The sequence below is a fragment of the Tasmannia lanceolata genome, unplaced genomic scaffold (assembly GCF_043159265.1).
Source record: "Tasmannia lanceolata isolate RefF3 unplaced genomic scaffold, GAP_Taslan_0.1 ptg000037l, whole genome shotgun sequence".
Lineage (NCBI taxonomy): Eukaryota > Viridiplantae > Streptophyta > Magnoliopsida > Canellales > Winteraceae > Tasmannia > Tasmannia lanceolata.
In genome coordinates, this window is record NW_027518714.1 from 57,702,912 (window position 1) to 57,721,767 (window position 18,856).

General features: G+C 39.7%; 2 protein-coding genes across 2 annotated transcripts; both read right to left on the reverse strand.

Moving 5' to 3' along the window:
* Nucleotides 1-1,349: 1,349 nt before the first annotated feature.
* Nucleotides 1,350-9,926, reverse strand: LOC143861633 (11-beta-hydroxysteroid dehydrogenase-like 2). The gene is made up of 6 exons (XM_077372523.1): nucleotides 9,577-9,926; nucleotides 9,290-9,482; nucleotides 5,263-5,348; nucleotides 5,053-5,184; nucleotides 4,791-4,948; nucleotides 1,350-1,440 (listed from the first exon to the last, which is right to left on the reverse strand). Exons 1-6 carry the CDS (start codon nucleotides 9,766-9,768, stop codon nucleotides 1,350-1,352), a joined length of 852 nt encoding a protein of 283 aa, XP_077228638.1. The 5' UTR covers nucleotides 9,769-9,926.
* Nucleotides 9,927-11,606: 1,680 nt separating this feature from the next.
* Nucleotides 11,607-15,617, reverse strand: LOC143860636 (11-beta-hydroxysteroid dehydrogenase-like 2). The gene is made up of 6 exons (XM_077371380.1): nucleotides 15,356-15,617; nucleotides 15,079-15,271; nucleotides 13,130-13,215; nucleotides 12,908-13,039; nucleotides 12,630-12,806; nucleotides 11,607-11,980 (listed from the first exon to the last, which is right to left on the reverse strand). Exons 1-6 carry the CDS (start codon nucleotides 15,578-15,580, stop codon nucleotides 11,708-11,710), a joined length of 1,086 nt encoding a protein of 361 aa, XP_077227495.1. The 5' UTR covers nucleotides 15,581-15,617; the 3' UTR covers nucleotides 11,607-11,707.
* Between the last annotated feature and the right edge of the window lie 3,239 nt (nucleotides 15,618-18,856).

The window sequence follows — 18,856 nt, forward strand, 5'->3', positions numbered from 1 at the left end:
AATAAATCCCGAAATCCGAGCCCCGAAGCCGAGCAAATAAGAGCTAAATGTCCCCCCCCCATTTTCTACCCAGACCACCCCTCATAATTAAAAAGAGTAGTCATAAATACACTTGAAGGGGGCTGTCCATGGAAGGAGTAGGGGCAAAAATGCCATTTCCCCTTTAAAGAGGGTCAATTAGGGCTTAAAAGGGGAGCCCCATTTTCTAAAAAAAAAAGCAGAGAAGAAGAGAGGGAGCCAAGGCAACAACACCACCATCTCCTCCACCGTTTCCCATCATTAAAACCCTCTTCGTTATCCCCTTCTACAAGCCCACCTCCATTGATTCCGGCAAGCTTGCCAGAATCCGACCACCCAAACCTCCATTGAAACCCCCCTCCACTACCTCTGCATCTCCATTGAAACCCCCTCCACCACCTCTGCACCTCCATAGCCGCCACCGTCAAACCCATTTTTCCTTTTTTTTTATTTTCACAAAACCCTCCACCATACCCACCACCATCTCCACCCCAAACCCTTCTTCAAAACCCAAAACCGAAACCCATTTTCTCCACCATCCTCCACCGAACCGCCACCACCACCACCCTTCACAAACCCTCCTCATCTTCACCTTCTTCAAACCCCAAAACCGAAACCCATTTTCTGCACCTCTGAAAACCGAAACCCAACTCCACCGAACCACCACCACCACCCTTCACAAAACCCTCCTCCACCCTCACCTTCCTCAACCCTCAAAACCGAAACCCATCTCCACCCTCAGACAAGAGGAGAGAGAGAGAGAGGGAGAGAGAGAGAGAGAGAGAGAGAGAGGGAGAGAGAGAGCTCCGTTCGCCACCACCAACCGCCGTGCCACCTTCGACCACCAACCACTACCTCCACTAGCCGCCACTCTTATCTCCTCCAACCACCACCTCCAAAACCGAAACCCACTTCCACCGAAACCCATTTCATTTCCACACACATGCCATTTTCTTCTCTCCTCTGCCTCAGCCACCTCCCTTCCCACAAGCCCCATCATCAAACCCTTCATTAACCCCATCTAAGCATCGAACCCTATTTCAACCCAACCCTCTTCAAATCAAAACCCACTTCAAACCCTCTTCATCTGCAACCCTTAGAACCAGCCACCATTTCTCCAATTCCGTGAATCAGGCAACAACTCCTTGAAATTCTGGAGAAAAATCCGACCCAATCCCAAGGCCTGCGACCACCACCTCTGGAATTGGAATCCCTTTGATCCCGGCAACTCTTCTTCGAATCCGACCGTGTCAACCTACTTCAGGCCAAACCCGTTGTTCTGATGATTTTCGCCAGCTCTCCTCCTGTCAGATCTGCAGATTCAGTCGCCATCATCTAGACCTCTGGCCTTCATCTTGTCCGGACACCTCCACAAGATCCGCACCATTATCGGCACCAATCTGCGGTCCAAGCAAATCCAATCTGTCAAGAAAAAGAGCAAGGAAGAAAAAAAGAAGAGAAAAGATCTGAACGCTTGAAATTTTGCTTCAGCAGGTACAGCCTCCAATGGAGAAATGTCTCACTAGGTTAGTATCGTCATTAGCAAAATATTTTAGCGTGGCTATCCACGGTTGGATTTTTTTTTAATGGTGGCATTACTAAGTTTTGATAATTGCATGTAATCAGCTAGTCTATGTTATTTCAACTGATCTTATGAGATTTGCTATTAACAGCCATGTTGGGAGGCTATACCGATTTCATTTGTCTCGCACATAGTCGCGTTCCTTGGGATATTCATTTCATTTCGGGACCCCATCGATTTTGGGAACACTTCATCATCTTTGTCGGGTTAGGCGATGACGGACGGCAACCTCTTGAGCCAAAACCCCCTTTCGATCAAAAGGGATAAAAATACGTAAAAATCAAATAACAAAAATCCAAAAAACATCAAAAAAATATTCAAAACACTCGAAGCGTATTTCGAAAAGCATTCGAACTACGTTGGCTTGATCCCTTTCTACAGGGTACGTAGGCAGCTTGGGATCGTCATCCCACGTTCAGTCAAACTTTTCAATAAAATCATTTAAACCCTTCAAAAAATCATTCAAACATCCAAAAAATCTTTCAAACCTTTCACAACAAAAATCAAAATGGGCAAGGATGATGATTGCCAGGTCACTCGGAGCCTTCCTTTCATTTCATTTTCGATTTTGATCGTGGTTTTCCAGTTTTATCGGTTTTCCGACGTTTTATCGGCTTTTTGGACGGGCGACGACGTAGCGTGGCCCCTTCACAGGGATTGTCCTCGCTGAGCCCAACGATAAGCTATGATGATCGCGAGACTTGTCCGATCTTTAGCGGATCAGGATCACTGAGCTCGATTCCCTTAGAATCGCTCCCTGAGTATATTGTATGTCCCATTTTCTTTTCCCTGGCATTTTGGGTTTGCGCATACCGTCTATTTTCTGATTTCTTTCTTCCCTCACATCTTTTAGTTTATCGTGTGTTCGTCTTTGGTTCCTTGTGTGTTTACTTTCAGCTTGCTTATTCCTTGTGCGTTTAGTTTAACATGCTTAGCTGTAGATATTTACTGCTTTTCTGCTTATCATATCTGCTATTACTTGCTTAGCTGTAGCTGTGCATGCGGATGTTATTGCTTTCCTAGATGTGATGGGTTAGGAGTAGATGCGGTGAGTTAGGATTTGGATGTTTATTTTCTTTTGTCCATCTCCGAGTCATGCATGCTTAGATAGACGTTTCTTCGGGGGTGCTCGTTCCCATTTCACATGATTTTAGCCCAAAACTCTTCAAAATTAATTAAAAATGGCATAAGAGACCAGGTGCTTGCACTTGGCCGAATTGGGGGCGCTTAATACCTTCCCCATTCGTCATCAGACACGGACTTTTGTATGTCTGGTTATCCATTGCAACAGAGTATTTCATGGGATCCAGGGCCTACTTCCTTGGATGTGGACTCTTCTTTGTTATAGGTACACCTTGGTTTCGGGCTGGTCCTTGAATCGAGAGGTATCTCATTTATATCGCCACCCATGCTGTGAGTGGCATCATTTCGAGAGTTCCTTGGTAGAGCTCTCCTTCACATTGTGGAGATCTTAGAGGACCGACGTGGGATCTCGTGTCCCTCGCCCAGCCGTCCTCGGGATCGGGGTCCACACCAAGTCTTCAATAGACATTTCCTCTTTCTTGTGTTTTAGACTTTTTCTTAAGTCTTTCCAAGTTGGTGGAAGTTTGTCAATAATTGAAGGGACAATGAAGGAATCATCAAGAAGGATACCTTGCAAATGAATTTGACTAATTACATGTTGTGTTTCATGTAATTGATCAATAACAGACTTATCATCTACCATTTAAAAATTTAAAAATTGACTCACAGTGAATTTATTGCTACTGGCATCTTCCGCCAAGTATTTGGCTTCAAGTGCATTCCAGATTTCACTTGCTGATCCCATGCCTTGATATATGTCAAATAGTGTATCTGACATAGCATTTAGGATGTGCTCTTTGCAAATGTAGTCATCCTGTTCCCACTTCATCCTTGCACGAGCCTCAGCCAAAGTTTCATTTGCTGCCGGCTTTAGAGTAGTGAGAACCCGGACCACTTTGAGTGATGTCAAAATGAAGTGCAACTTCTTCTGCCAGCGCTTGAAATTTCCTTTGTCGAAACGTTCGAGTTTGACAAAGTCTTGGGTCATTTGACGAACCGAATAAAGTGCCATTGAAACAACAGTAGAAAATCTTGTCTTAAGATTGTTGGAAAATATTGAGGGTATTGTTGTTGATAGAAAACCGAAACTTGTTGCTTCAAGGTGTGATATCACTTTCCTTAAGACAAGATTCGCCCCCACTAGTAGTGTGCAAAGGGGATCCGCGAATTGCCTCCAAGATACAATGAAGCCTAGTAGGGAAGCCCTACTAATGTTTGATGACGCGTAGCACTAGCGGAATCAAACCCGAAATGCCCTTCCGAAATTTCAAGCCTTAGATAAATTTCTAGATACTGTTTCTGCAGAAAAACAGTATCTAGAACAGTAAACAAAAGAAAAACAGTATGTAGAAATACTTGGGGATTTTGTAGGAGTGTAGAAGAGAGTGTACAGTCTGTTAGAATTGCCAATTTGTTTTTCTATGTTAAAATGACTGAATTCTGCACATTTTGTAGACCACCTGGTGTCTTTTTAGTGTGAAAAACACCTCTACAGGGTACCTTTCCATAATGTTTGAAATCTGACCGTTAGATCGCACCCATTGATATTGAACGGTCATGATCGGTCCTAGAGGTGACTGTTGGTTTGAGTAAAACCTCTCTCCAACCCAGTCATCGTTAGATCAACCATATATGGTGTGGATCGCACCCCTTTGGCACTTGACCGTTGGGGGAAGGGACACAACCCATTTGATCACACTCTTTGACCGTTGGAGTTATGGGCCCGTTGGGTTGACCATTAGGCCCGAACCAAAGCCCGAAGTGCAAAGTGCGCCTAAAAAAGCGCCACTATGCGCCCTATAGCCCATTGCCCACGCCGCGCGCGTACGTGTGCGAACGGTGCGTTGCACCGTCCCACGGGTCCAACCATGGGTTCAACCCAATGTGCAATCAACAAGTATTAGAAAAGTGTAGTGTTTTATAACCCTTCTCTTTCCTTTCTCTCATCCGGTACGGGACTATCTTTTCAACTACACTTCTACATCCTTTTGTAAAAGCAAATCTTTCCAAGAAAACATTTTCTTTTTCCCAAACGCTTTTGATAAAAGATTTTCCAAAACACTAAAACATGCAAAATACATGATTTTGAAAATCCAAAATCACTAACAGTTCAGCTCCAGATTGAGTTTTACCAACTAGGATTACACTCTTGCCTGTGCTCATATCAGTTTCAATGAACCCAGGAGTTGCTATGGTTATTTTGATGTCTGAACTGACCTCAGATCTTAATGTCTCATAGAATCTGATAAGTGTTGCTTTACTGGCCTAAAAACAATGCAAGAAGAAGAAATTTGAATCAGAAAGAAAAGGAAAACAAAGAAAGAAGAACCTTTAATTGATTCATATTTGCATTCTAAAATTTTTATTACACTATAGATGCTCATTAAGGGGGAGGGAATCCATCCTGCAACCGAAGTGATCACAACGATCTTTCCCTGACTCTTTCGGAGGTGAGGGATCGCATAGTAAGTGGGGTATACAGAACCCCAGAAATTCACATCCTGAGATTGAAATCATTGAAAGATTAAGAACCAAATTATTAAGATTCCATAATACAATTCGACAGTTGGGATTCCTACCATTATTTGGGTAGTATCAGTGATGTCTGGAAACGTTTCGAACAGACAATAGGATGTAACTCTTGCATTTGCTACCAGATGATTCACTGTGAACAACAATCCCAAGCTTAATAGTAAGTATCTTAAAATATATTTGTAACTATACTTGCCTGGTTCTCATGGGTATGGTGAAAATAATATGTTTTCCAAAAAAAAATTGGCATATTTTATTTTGGCATATTTTTTTTTGTGGGTAAGCTGGGGATAGGTACACCTACCAGTATATTAAATAAAGAAAGATGATACAATAGCAGGAACAAGGCCACTGTCCAATCCTTAGACCAATGTGTAAACCCCCGAAGACGAACTCAAAACAAGCAAGATAAAAGAAATTCACGCTGGATTTTTGGCATATTTTGCCCTTTTTTTTAATTTCGGAATGTATCTGAGGACCCGGGTCGGTACCTTTAATTTTATTGATAAGCAGAAAAAATACAAGAGTCGGACATTCCGCCTTACCTATCATCCTTCCTCCATTTATAGATTTTCATCACCATTTATACCATTCTCAATAAGCTGTGGAGCCGATGAATGACTATCAAGGCCTCTTTGAGTGCACCCAAAATTAGTCTTTATTTTTAAATAAGATTATTTCGATCTATTCTTATTTGAAATGGGTAGGGGTGTTCATTATTTGGTTATAACCGAATAACCGAACTGAATCGAATTGGTTCGGTTGGTTCGGTTTGGTTTTTTTCCTTTTCGGTTGGATTTCGGTTATTTATTTTTGAAAATTCGGTAATTCGGGTTCGGTTATCTCAAAAAAAAAATTCAGTTAACCGAATAGCCAAAATTATGGATAAATACCATTATTTTTTCAAAAAAAAGTGCTATATGAGCACTCCGTAGGATGATCAAAACTGTCCATTTGATTGATCACTACTTAATTAGGTTGTGCTCAAAACATCATTTCGATAGGATGATCCTAGCCCTCCGATCCAAACTGAGATTTTACTTTTTTTCCTCTTTTTCTCCCACTATTCGGTTATTCAGTTAGAACCGAATAACCAAATTTTTAATCGGTTTGGTTTTTGGAAATTCCGGTTCGGTTATCAAATTTCGGTCTATTCGGTTCAGTTATAACTGAACGAACGCCCCTAGAAATGGGACATTAAAAATTATTTGTAAAAAAGATTTTATGCAAATGAATTTTAGTTATCCAAAGAGGCCCTAAATCAGTGACTAGCCAAAAAGCTTGTACTGACGGTAATCTAGGTGATATCAAGGACAATTCAACAGGTCGTTAACAAATAGTGACCAACAAAAAATATTAGATATACAAGCGCAACATGTTAGAATGGTAAAGAACACACAATTTTAGTATACTAAAGAAGGCAACTTTTCATTCAATCTTCCACTAGGAAACTCATATTTTTATATTTATGGAGCTAATATCCAGACCCTTTTAGCTCCAGACCGTTTTTATGGAATTTGGTAGTTGGGGACAAGTACGTAAAGAAATGAGTGTTTGGACAGCCAAGAAGCCTTCTCCTAGAAAGGGGTCGAGAGCATGGCGATCAATATGCTCGTCAAAAGAAGAGTTCGAATCCTTTGTTCGATTTTGAGTGGGTAAGGGATATGAGGTGCACTTTTGGCTGGATTTATGGGTGGGAAAATAACGGTTGAAGGATGCTTTTCCAGGACTCTTCGCGTTGGCAAACAAGAATGACGCTCTCGTGTCTGATTATATGTCAAGGGAACCGGCGGCAGGAAAGATTTTCTGGGATATAAGACTACGAAGACATTTGAAAGATGAGGAGATAACTTGTTTTGCTTCCCTTGTGTCATTACTTGAATCACAGTACTACTCGCCGGTAAAGTCAGACGAAAGGATATGAATCCCTGAAACCCATGGTGTATTCTCTTCTAAATCCTTCTTCTCTGTCTTGAAAAACGGAGATAGTAAGGCAATCCGTCGTGCTGGTATATGGAAATCTTCAGCTCCTCCTCGGGTTATCGCGTTCGCATGGACGGTTGTCCATGAGAAAATCAACACGTGCGATCGTATAAAAAGGAGAGGATTTCAAATGGCCTCTTGGTGTATCCTGTGCAAACAGGCGGAGGAATCACCAGATCATCTACTTCTCCACTGCCCGTTTACCAATCGGGTATGGATGGGGATGATCAATAATGCTTTTGGTGTCAAATGAGTCTTTCTAAAATCGATTAGGAGGGTGCTTACCAACTGGTCTATCGTTGCGTTTGGCGACACCGGAAAGTTGCTTTGGAAACTATTACCATATGCTCTCATTTGGAGCATTTGGAAGGAGAGAAACAATCGCATCTTCACAAAGAAAACTAAGACTTCTGAAAGGATTGGATTAGAGGTAAAAGTTGACCTTTTATCTTGAACTAAAAATATCAGAGGGGTATCATATGGACTCGGAGAAATACTGAGAAACTGGAAGACTGTAATCTGGGAGAGGAAGATTAAAGTGAAATTCAAGCCAAAATGGGAACCACCTAAGATGGGTTTATTAAAGCTGAATTTTGATGGTAGCGCTATCGGAAACCTCGTGAAGGCAGGGGTAGGCGGAATATTAAGGGACGAAAAGGGGGATTTATTGATGTCTTACTCCGGTCCCATTGGGACCTGTGACGCAAATGAGGCAGAAGTGAGAGCTCTCTTGTTTGGTTTAAAATGATACGTATCTCACTTCTCTAAACCCCTGATCGTTGAAGGAGATTCATCGAATGTAATCTCCTGGGCTTTGGGTAATTCAAAAGGGCCCTCGCTTCTGCAAAATTATATATTGGAAATTAAGGATATTGTAAGAACGATCCGTCCGACAATCGTCCACCAAAGGCGCTCCGCAAATGAAAGGGCGGATGAGTTGGCAAAAGAGGGCGTTTTTCACGAATCAATGCAAATTCGCTTGCCGGGTAATGTAAGGGGATTGGGGATGGGTAGTCTTAATTTGCTATTATTACTCATCTACTGTAAGTGTATTGGGCTGGAACATATGTATTCTGGATGGGACACCTTGTCCCCTCCTCGCATTCTATGGATTAATAAAAGTCAATTTTCAAAAAATAAAAATAAAATCTAGACCCTTTTATATTTTCTCATCTCTTCAAAAAGAAGTATTTCCCTATGCCCTGACATGTTTGGTGCAATTAGTAGGACCACTCTTAACACCCTTAACTTGTTAGAGAGGGATTAGTACATTAGGATTGTGATAACATGTCTTCTTAAATTAATTCTTGGATTCTACGTTCAAAAGTACCTTCTTTTTCCTTTTTTCTGAAGAATCCTACCGCTGGAAGTGGACCAAAGGGAGAGTAAGCAAAGAGCGGTTCTCGGGTCAGATTGATTAATTGATCGTCCCGAGCTGAAGGTATAGTTCCACTCTCTTTCCATCCTCTTACCTAATATGGAAATAGTTCCACTTTCTTTAATTTCCATCCTCGTAGCTAATATGGAAATCATCGACTAAGGGATAGCTTATTATGAAACAACCAATTACTCCAAAAGCTTAAGCGGTTTGTAGCGGCCAAAACCCACCACCAATTTACTCCAAAACCTTACCCACCACCAATAACATCCGCTAATCTACCACTGGCGAACACACAGAAATACCCAAGATCTTGCACAAACAAGGTGGAGAAAATATATACCGACAAGCCACAACCACCAAGGGATCAAAACAAACAACCATAAGAAGACAAGAATATAAGCGGTTCACCGCAATGGGCTACTCCACGGACAAGCCAACACTCAATCCACTATTTAGAACCAAAATAGTACAGTGTTACCTTCATCGAATATGTGAAAGGATGTGGATGGGCTTATAAGGATTTGGGTACCCTCCCCCTAACGGCTAGCTTTTGGGTGTGAGTTCTACCCGGGTCCCGACACAACATATAGAGATTGAAGAAGCATAAGTGTAGATAAGAACTGCAACAAAAAAAAAGAGAAAAAAAAAAGAAAGAAAGAAAGAGAGAACCATGGTTTGGGATAGCCTTACTAAGGCAATTTACCACTTACATCTCCCAAAGTGGCTCACTGCTTTCTCCACAATTTTCTTACAATGCTCCGGTTTGGAAACATCGGCTGGAGCTACCAGGACTCCAGGAGAACCGAATCTCTTGGCCTTATTGGCGACTTCCCTAAGGGCTTGTTCTCTCCTTGCGACGAGAACTAATGATGCTCCTCTCTTGGCATATTGGTAAGCCATATGCTGAAAATTTATCACAGGGAAAATAGCAGGAGTTAGTAGGGTCATTAGTGAAGAAAAGCTGATTTGGGGATACTTTGTTGGCGTTTTGACAAACCTCGCCGATGCCACCCGAAGCGCCCGTGATGAGGACAACCTTGCCGGACATGTTCTCGGCGAAGAAGGAGGCGATGAGGGAGTTGAACAGATTGAATAGGAGGTAGAATGGGAAGAAGAGGACAAGGAGGATGGTTACTGTGGGAGGGAGAAAGATGGTGAAAGCCGTATTTGAAATACTGAAGACTTCCATGGCTGGTTCATGCAAATGTCTCAAAGGAGAGGCTCACATATTAGATTTGAAACTCCCTCCCTCCCTCCCACTCTCTCTCTCTGTGGGGCATAAAACTAAATAATGCATTGATAGTGATATCTATCTACTAGAAGTTGAATGTCACGAGATTTTAGCCTCGGAGAGAGCATCTTACATAGTTAATCCATCTTATCTATTTATGAAGGCTAGTGACATTGGCACGAGATTTTATATGGCGTAAGGCCTTACAACAATAGGGTAGAGGTACAACCCTTGATATCTGATCAACAGCAGCTTCTCAAAATATCTACAAGGGCCTTATTGTTGTAAGGCCTTACACCATATAATTTCTCGATTGCTACCACCAATGTGCATTTATAACATAACCTAAAAATGTTAGAGCAATAAATGCATATCGGTGATAGCAACCAATGGGGGTGCCCTTTCATCTAATTTTTGCAAGGGCACCCCTCAGTTTAACATTCCCTTAATATATGCATGTATTAAGGAGAAATTATATGATGAGTGGGCGTACAAACATGTAAGGGTGGTACTGCCCTTTGATATTTGACCCAACATCTTCATTTATTAGAAACTGCTGCTGGATCAAATATCAAGGCTAGGGTGGTATTTCCATCGTACCACCTTTACATGTTTGTATGCCCACTCATCATATAAATTCTCGCATGTATGTACATAGTATAATAGTAATATCAATGTGTGCCTCATTGTATCTCTTGGGTGCACAAGTGCATGCACGACCATCCACCATATAAAAACGACAACTGTATTGGAGTATCAAGGTCGTTTCGAACGACTCTCAAACCGAGCCAGAGACTGGTTAGAGCCACAGTTGGTTGGGACGTTTGTAGCAGGCCTCTGTTCAAACATTAGGCGAGAAGTTAAGATGTATCGGCCTCGTACGATGACGATGGCTATCTCTTATGCGTTATTGCAAGAGAAAAGACTGAATGAAGATAGTCGACTTTCGTATGAACGCTTTACCGGCCGACTCTTGATCTTCTTCGACTAAGGGGCTATGTTGGTACTGCGATTAGAAGTGGCATAAGGGTCATCGTTGTGGACAAAAAAGGTTGTTAATGATCGAGCCAGCTAGCTATTCCGACGACGATGATGAGGATAATCAACCTTGAAGACAAGGTTGAAATTAAAGGCGGGGGAATGATAGAATCACTTTTCCTAATTTAGATTTTTTCTTTATTTAAGTTATTGCTATATTAGAGTGGGGTTTCCTTATTTTCTTTTTCCTATTATGCTGATTTCTATTTCCTTATTTTGCTTCCCCTAATTTCTATATAATGTAGACGCCGTATGGCTACTAAGCAAGAAATAAAATCACATTTAGTGCTTTGCACGTTGGAGGTCGAGTTTCCTCGAATTAGCTCACTTTCATCTCTCTTTTCCTCTTAATCTATCAATATTCTTCTTTATTTTCTGTTTGATAGAACGGTGTTCTATCATGATCAACCAAAAATGTTACAAATCCGTGCGAAGAATAAGCTGTATACTCCATTTAAATCTCCCACCTTTTCTTTCCTCATTAAAATCTCTCAACTGCCCAAGTCACGTTTTTGTCATCAATAAAGAATGAGCAGGACAGAGAGTGATAAGGAATGAAAGAGATAAGAATGGAATATCCTAATCTAACCAGATTAGCTAATCTAATCTGGTTGCCTGATCTATCTAGGTTAGCTCATTTAACTAACTTACCTAATTTAACCACTAAGATGACACCATCGGTGAATCTCAACCCATTCTAATGGTGAGATCTCACATTCAGAGAGAGAGAGAGAGAGAGAGAGAGAGAGAGAGAGAGATTATTAGGAGAGTGCAACAACAGAGATGGAGTGTTTTTTTTAATCTCATTGAGCTACTACAAGCTTTCTTATGAGAACCCATCTAAAGAACAGATTTTCCATTATTCCATCTTTATATCAGACATTTGATTTGATGCTGGATTGGACTTAGTGTCACCATTTAAGTGCTCGCTCCTTGGTGCCTTTCTCCGAGGATTCCCCAATTTGCTGATACTTATTAACCAAAAAAACACATCAGGAACAAAGAACATGATCATATAACTGATCCCATACCACGACGGCCATGTCACGTATCTCGCTCCCTTGCATGCGCCACCGACAATAACCTTTGCGCACTCCTCTGCGGTTCCGATCGGAATTAGACCCTTTAGAATCTGCTCATTAACACACATTACTCATCACATTGATCAAAAGAGAAATAAAAATTGTGTGGTCAACTTGACTCGCTAGTAAAATGTCACTGGATACTCACAAGTATGAAAAGCAAGAAGTCCAGCAATTTAAAACATGCAACCTCTTTTTTTTTTTTTTCTTTTTTCTTGTATAAAATGACCTAAATCTGTACATCTTGCTTCATTAATAGTATATTATAATGTAATAAATATAGGTAATAATATATAATAATAATTATAATAATAATAATAATAATAATTGTATATTAATAGCACAAAATGTTCGGGGAAAATTCCGAAAAGGCGCATGTATTCTATTTACACAAGGTTTGTCAATTAGGTATATACATATCCTTCTCAATAAGACACAACAAAAAACAAGTAAGGATAGTTGGGTACATTTTTTCGCTAGATCAGGATGTGAGTTTAATTTTCACTACAGTCTATTTTTTCCTAATATATTTAAATTCCTCACAAGATTAAATTCACAAAATTCGGGTTTGCTCTGTAAAATTCGAATGTAAATAATTCCAAAAGGAGAGAATTTTTGGATAATTTGGGATGTTTTAAAGATTTGGTATGTTTTCAAGAATTTTTATAATTATTTGGACAATCATGTGACCATACTTACATCTTGTGGAATTTTTTGTACTTGAGCTCCTGATTGAGGTTTACCAGCTAGGATTACGCTCTTGCCGTTGCTCATATCAGTTTCAATGTACCCAGGAGTTGCTATAGTTATTTTGATGTCTGAACCAACCTCAGATCTTAATGTCTCATAGAATCTGATAAGTGCTGCTTTACTAGCCTGGAAACAGTGCAAGAAATGAAGATAAGAATTAGAAAGAAAGGAAAAAAAAACAAAGAACCTTTAATTGATTCATATTGGCATTCTGAAATTTTCATTACACTATAGATGGTCAATCTGGGGGAGGGAACCCATCCTCCAACCGAAGCGATTACAACGATCTTACCCCGACTCTTTCGAAGGTGAGGGATTGCATGATAAGTGGGATACACAGAGCCCCAGAAATTCACATCCTGAGATCAAAATCATGTAAAGATTAAAAATCAGATTATCAAATTGTTCAGTTTCCCAAATACAGTTCAAGAGCTGGAAATCTAGCCTACCATTATTTGGGTGGTATCAGTGATGTCTGTAAACTTTTCAAACAGACGATAGGATGTAATTCCAGCATTTGCTACCAGGTGATTCACTGTGACCAACAATCACAAGCTTCACAGTAAGAATCTTAAATATATTCATTACTATACATGCTTTGTTCTTATGGGTCTCGTAAAAATGATATGTTCATTACCATATTTTTTTTCATCTTCCCTATATTTTATAGATTTTTGTTGGCCCACTTTGAATTGATCGTTAATGTGGTACGTGTTGTGATCATAAGAGCAAGGTAAGGGAGTTTGGGAGATACACGGCCAAAAGGGCCCGTGTAGAGCTCTCCAAAAACACAAATTTAACACCTAAATATAAAGAACTTATACATACATACATATTTACATACATATACAGGAAAGTGTTTCTAAGAGTGGGGGGAGGGGTCATTGTTTGGGTGATGTAAACCATTCATTTGATGGGCCTTGACATAGATAGGGTGTGCCAAAAATGTAGGATCAACCCAACCCTTCGATTTGTGGAGGGTAAAATGGACGGGTATAAACTTCCAAAAATCTGTCCATTTTTAACCTCCACAAATTGAAGGGTTAGGGTGATCCTATGGAACTGATTTTTTGGGCACAACCTATCTATGTCAGCGCCTATCAAATGAATGCTTTGAATCATCCAAACAAATTGGCCCCCCTCTGTTTTTGGAGCGATCCCTTAGATACCTTATCTAAGGTATTCCTTAGAAACACTTTGCCAGCAGACACACACATGGGATTTGCCATCGCAAAAGGCATCCGGGATGGTTTGTTGCATGTGAGAGATGCCGCACATGCTTCCTTTTCAGCAAATTTTGTCTTCATTCACAAGGTGGCTGCACAGGCTCACTTTTCAGCTGATTTTGTCTTCATTCACAAAGTGGCTGCTCTCACATGCAACAGACCATCTGCGAAATGCCTTTTACGATGGACGCTAGCAAATTGTCACCGCCCCCTCTCTTAAAGAATCCCACCTCGTTAGTCATGAGTCTTGCCTGAAGATTGCCTGCAGATTGCGAGGAAGGTATCCAAAAAACATTTATGGCAAACTCCCTGAGACTGGTCCAGGTAATGAAAGTCGTAAAGTCATAATCTCCTACACTGGAGGAATGCTCCTTAGAGTAGTTATAGAGTGTCGAATGTATTTTTCGAAGGAAATAATGGTTTGGTGATCATTTTTACATTTTAAACTTTCTAGTTTGCAAGTCACAAGTTCAAGAGTACTAGGATCATCTAGCAAAGAAGATTTCTGAAACACGGCTAATTCACAATGAAGACCACTAAATTAATGCTTTGGATATGTAGTTAGACAACTGATCTGGACATGTATTTCTCCCCACCCTTTTTCCATACAATTACTTGGGGGGATTTTTGGGAATTGCTAATCTTCATGGAAAGTAAATGTAGAGAAAGTGAAAAGATAAAAGGAGAAACTGTATGGGCTCAGGCAGCTATGTTTTTCATTCACTATCTATTTTTTCCTTAAACTCTCTTTCCCCTCTATTATTTTTTGTTTATTCTTGTCAGCTCAACTGTACCACAGTAAATGAGATAGTTTCAGAAAATAGTAGATATGTAGTGTGAAACAACCAATTACTCCAAAAGTTTAAGCTGTTAGAGTTGGTGTTATTTATTTACATACTTCAAACACTCTCCCTCATGTGGCACCTCTTTTTTTGGGTTGGCCGAGGTGGAGTTTTGAAACCAAGACCTGCCCTAAGGCAATGCCAATGATACCATGTGAAACAACCAATTACGCTAAAAGCTTAAGCTGTTAGAGTTAGTGTTATTTAATCATTTATACTTGAACAATTTGAGATTGAAGAAGCATGAGGGCAGATAAGAAAAAGTAAAAAGAAAAAACTACCAGAAAACCATGTTTTGGGGTGGTCTAACTATGGCACTTTACCACTTACATTTCCCAAAGTGGCTCACTGCTTTCTCCACAATTTTTTTACAATCTTCCGGTTTGGAAACGTCGGCCGGAGCTACCAGGACTCCGGGAGAACCGAGTCTCTTGGCCTTATCAGCGACTTCTCTAAGGGCTTGTTCTCTCCTTGCGACGAGAACTAATGATGCTCCTCTCTTGGCATATTGGTAAGCCATATGCTGAGAATCAAAGAGAAAATTAGTTAGTGGGTGATTAGGGAAGAAAAGCTAATTTGGGGATACTATGTTGGTGTTTTAACAAACCTCGCCAATGCCGCCTGAAGCGCCCGTGATTAGTACGACCTTGTCGGACATGTTCTCAGCGAAGAAGAGGGCGATGAGGGTGTTGAAGAGCTTGAATAGGAGGTAAAATGGGAAGAAGAGTACTAAGAGGATGACTACTATGGGAGGGAGAAAGATGGTGAACACCATATTAGAAATACTGAAGAGTTCCATCGTTGGTTCATACAAATGTCCGGAGAGGCTCATATACTAGAACATAACCCCCCCCCCCCCCCCCCCCCCTCTCTCTCTCTCTCTCTGTGGGAGTTACAGGGCCATCAAACTTAATAAATGCATTGATAGTACTATACTACTATTTATCTACTGGAAGTTGAATCTCGTAAGCCAACATAATTTAATGACGATTCAAGGACGATAAGTATTATTTTATGAAGCTTTTGTAGGATTCTTAGAATAAAAAAATAAATCGACTCCCCAAATGGATAAATCAACTCCCCCATGTGTCTATCTCTCTCCTCTTTCTCTCTCTAACCTAGAGGAGAGAGAAAGACACATGGGAGTCGATTTATCACTCCCCTAAAAAAAATCAAAACATAGAGAGAAGAAGAGTAATAGTGGACGGTTTTATCTTCCTAGAATTACATTCCATATATGAAAATAATTAAAAACATCACTTTAAATACACCTCGTTGCTTTTCACGTTAGCAGCAACAAGTCTCACGTTTTCTACCTATTTTTTTTACAATTCTAATTGCATAGACTCAACTAGATAAACTCTATTTCCTAGAAATTAGTGTTTGACATCCACAAGAAAACTAGGAATATTCTAGAGACCTTTACATGTTTAACTCTATAAAACAAAACAAAACAAAACAATAAACAATCATACATTCAAAACTTAGATAAACTCAAATATTTCTAGAAGACTAAAGAGATAAGAATTACCTTGTTGGGGCCCACTTGCTATCATAGAGAGGGAGAGAGAACTAAAATCATGTATACCACAAGATTTGTGTTCACAGGACATTTCAAATGACAGCCTGCGGGACTCATGATGGTAACTATGAATTTTTATTCTAACTTTTGACAACTGGTTAAATAGTAAAGGAAAAGGTGAGTTAGTGCAATTATCAAAACATGATAGTGGGTCGGTAGCCAAAAAAATGAATAGTATTTTGTTCATAGGAAGATATTTTAGAGAGAAGAAAAAATTAAAAAAAAAATCAAAAGAGGTGGATAGAAATAATAGGAGCAGCACGTGAAGTGAGAGAATGAGATTAGTAGCTATGAATAAGAAAGAAAAAAAAAGAAGAAGAAAAGGGGGAGCCTTTGTCTTGAGAAAGGGGTTCAAAAATAAATAATAGGGGGGGGGGGGGAATCTTTTCTCTTTCTATTTTTTTGGGAAGAGGAGTTTAAGGAGAAAAAGGAGGGGTGTTAGTCGTCTTTGTGTTGGAGGTGAGAAAATCGAAAAGAATGAAACACCAGTGTTTTATTCAGTGTTTTATTCACAACTATTCATAAATACCGTAGACCACACACCACATGGCATAGGGAGGGATAGTTTTGTTATTTTACGAAACAAGAAGAAAAATTAAGGAAGATAAAGGCACAGTAGTGGACTGTAAAGAGGCTAATGCTGGTCAATACTCAAGTTTGGAATTGTTAGAATATATGGGATCCAACGGTTGGATTGGGTTAAGATCTCACCGTTGGATCATCTAGGAGGTAGATTGGGTAAGTTGGTTAAATGAAGCAACTAGATAAATTAGCTAAGTGGATTAGAAGAGGCGAGCAAGAGAGATTAGAAAAGTAGATTTGATTAGATTAGATTAGAATATTCTAGTGTTATCTCTTTCCATAATTGTCTTGATTTATTTCTATGTTTATTATGAAAGTGCTCTATAAAAGCACCAATGGATTCTCTTTGTAAGCATCCAAGATTAGTGAAATTTAATTTTCTATTATTTAACAAGTATCATTATTCTAAAAACTTTTAAATTTTAGAAGTATTTTTTTTTTCCTTTCTGTGTCAGGATTAATAATCCGGTACATATGGCATATATGTGCATGTAATTTAAATCATTCATTTAAGCCTCGCGTGGTCGTGCAAAGCTGAAAATTCACTTAATTTTGATGATTCCATTGAATGTGAACTAGGACGATGGTCCAATTTTTTAGCTGCGCTTGGTACTTCTCAAAAGTCCTGTAACAATGTGGTTGGTATCTTTGATTGCACCACTTGCATGATATTGATAGGAAAACACTTATTTCACCGCCTCTGCGGTCTTCATTCGCCCCCTTATAACATGAACAGCGGGCAACTTTAACGCTTTTTTGACTTCAAATCACGTTAAAAGGGGGGCAAATGCGTACAGCGGGGAGTGGCATGAAAATATCATCACCCTAGAGGATTTTCTCTTTTTTTACAAAAAAGGATTTCCATTGGGAAATGATATTCCCCCCTATTGACGGTTTCTGTGAGTTCTATTATAAATTGTATGGAATAGGCATACTTAATTATGTAAAATAATCACAAGCATGAAGCATAAACAAAATACAATATAGTTTACATATTGTTTTGGGTTTCTTCTTCTTCTTCTTCTTCTCGACATACAGTTTGTTTGGCTTCCTTGTTTTTACCTGAAAAGTTTTTCTTTTTCTTTCTTTTTTATTTCTCCATGCAACTTTGGGGCATTCAATAGGTCACATGTTGACATGTTGTAACTTCAATTTGTTCCAACTGCCAGCATATATGTCCAACAAAAAAGATAGCAGTCCGTACAAGAAGCAGCACCCTTCATTTAAATCTTCCTCAACAACTCATAACTTCTCACAGATAGCCTCTTCTTTCCTCATTAATCAATGCTTTTCTCATGAATAGAGAGATGTGTAGTTGAGAGAGAGAGAGAGATCAACAAAAAGGAAAGTAGGGACGGTTCCAGAAATTTAGAAGAAAAACCTAGAAAATATAAAAGGGAAAAGATTAAAGCACAACCATGATTTGGTATTTTCTCTGACTCATCTTGTCTTTTAGTATTTAAAGAGCGGTCAAAGGTTATTACAGTTCCCACCTTGCCCACCAAACAAAAAAAAAGTTATAACAGTTCCCCAAAAAGCTCTCACAACTCACAAGCCAATTAAAAAAGGAAACAAAAAACTCAGGGTTGTGGAAAGTTGATCAAGTTGTTAGCTAGAAAATCAGTCGACTAAGTACTTCTACTTGTCAATTTTTTTAAGAGGTATTCTAAAATGAAGGGTGCCCAGTGCCCACGCAGAAATGGGGTGAAAAAGCAATGCGGGCGCCACCATTGGCTGCAAGAGCAGTTGTCCAATGGGGCGCCCTTTCACCCCATTTCTACAAAGGCGCCCTTCAGTTTAGAATACCACTTTTTTTAATTGTCTCCATGGGAAAAGTAAAGGTTTCTACAACTGAAGATAAAAGAGAGAAAAAAGATGTCCCCTCTTGAACCCTCTTTTAAAGAATACCTATATTAATAAAAACAAGATGACCCCAAAAACCTA

Excerpts from the sequence above, each read along its gene's own strand:
- LOC143861633 (XM_077372523.1), bottom strand. The coding sequence starts at position 9,768 with ATGGAAGTCTTCAGTATTTCAAATACGGCTTTCACCATCTTTCTCCCT. Across the intron at positions 5,185-5,262 it reads CTGATACTACCCAAATAATG|GATGTGAATTTCTGGGGTTC; the intron begins GTAGGAATCCCA and ends TTTCAATCTCAG. Across the intron at positions 4,949-5,052 it reads CCTTAATGAGCATCTATAGT|GCCAGTAAAGCAACACTTAT; the intron begins GTAATAAAAATT and ends CATTGTTTTTAG.
- LOC143860636 (XM_077371380.1), bottom strand. The coding sequence starts at position 15,580 with ATGAGCCTCTCCGGACATTTGTATGAACCAACGATGGAACTCTTCAGT. Across the intron at positions 13,040-13,129 it reads CTGATACCACCCAAATAATG|GATGTGAATTTCTGGGGCTC; the intron begins GTAGGCTAGATT and ends TTTTGATCTCAG. Across the intron at positions 12,807-12,907 it reads CCAGATTGACCATCTATAGT|GCTAGTAAAGCAGCACTTAT; the intron begins GTAATGAAAATT and ends CACTGTTTCCAG.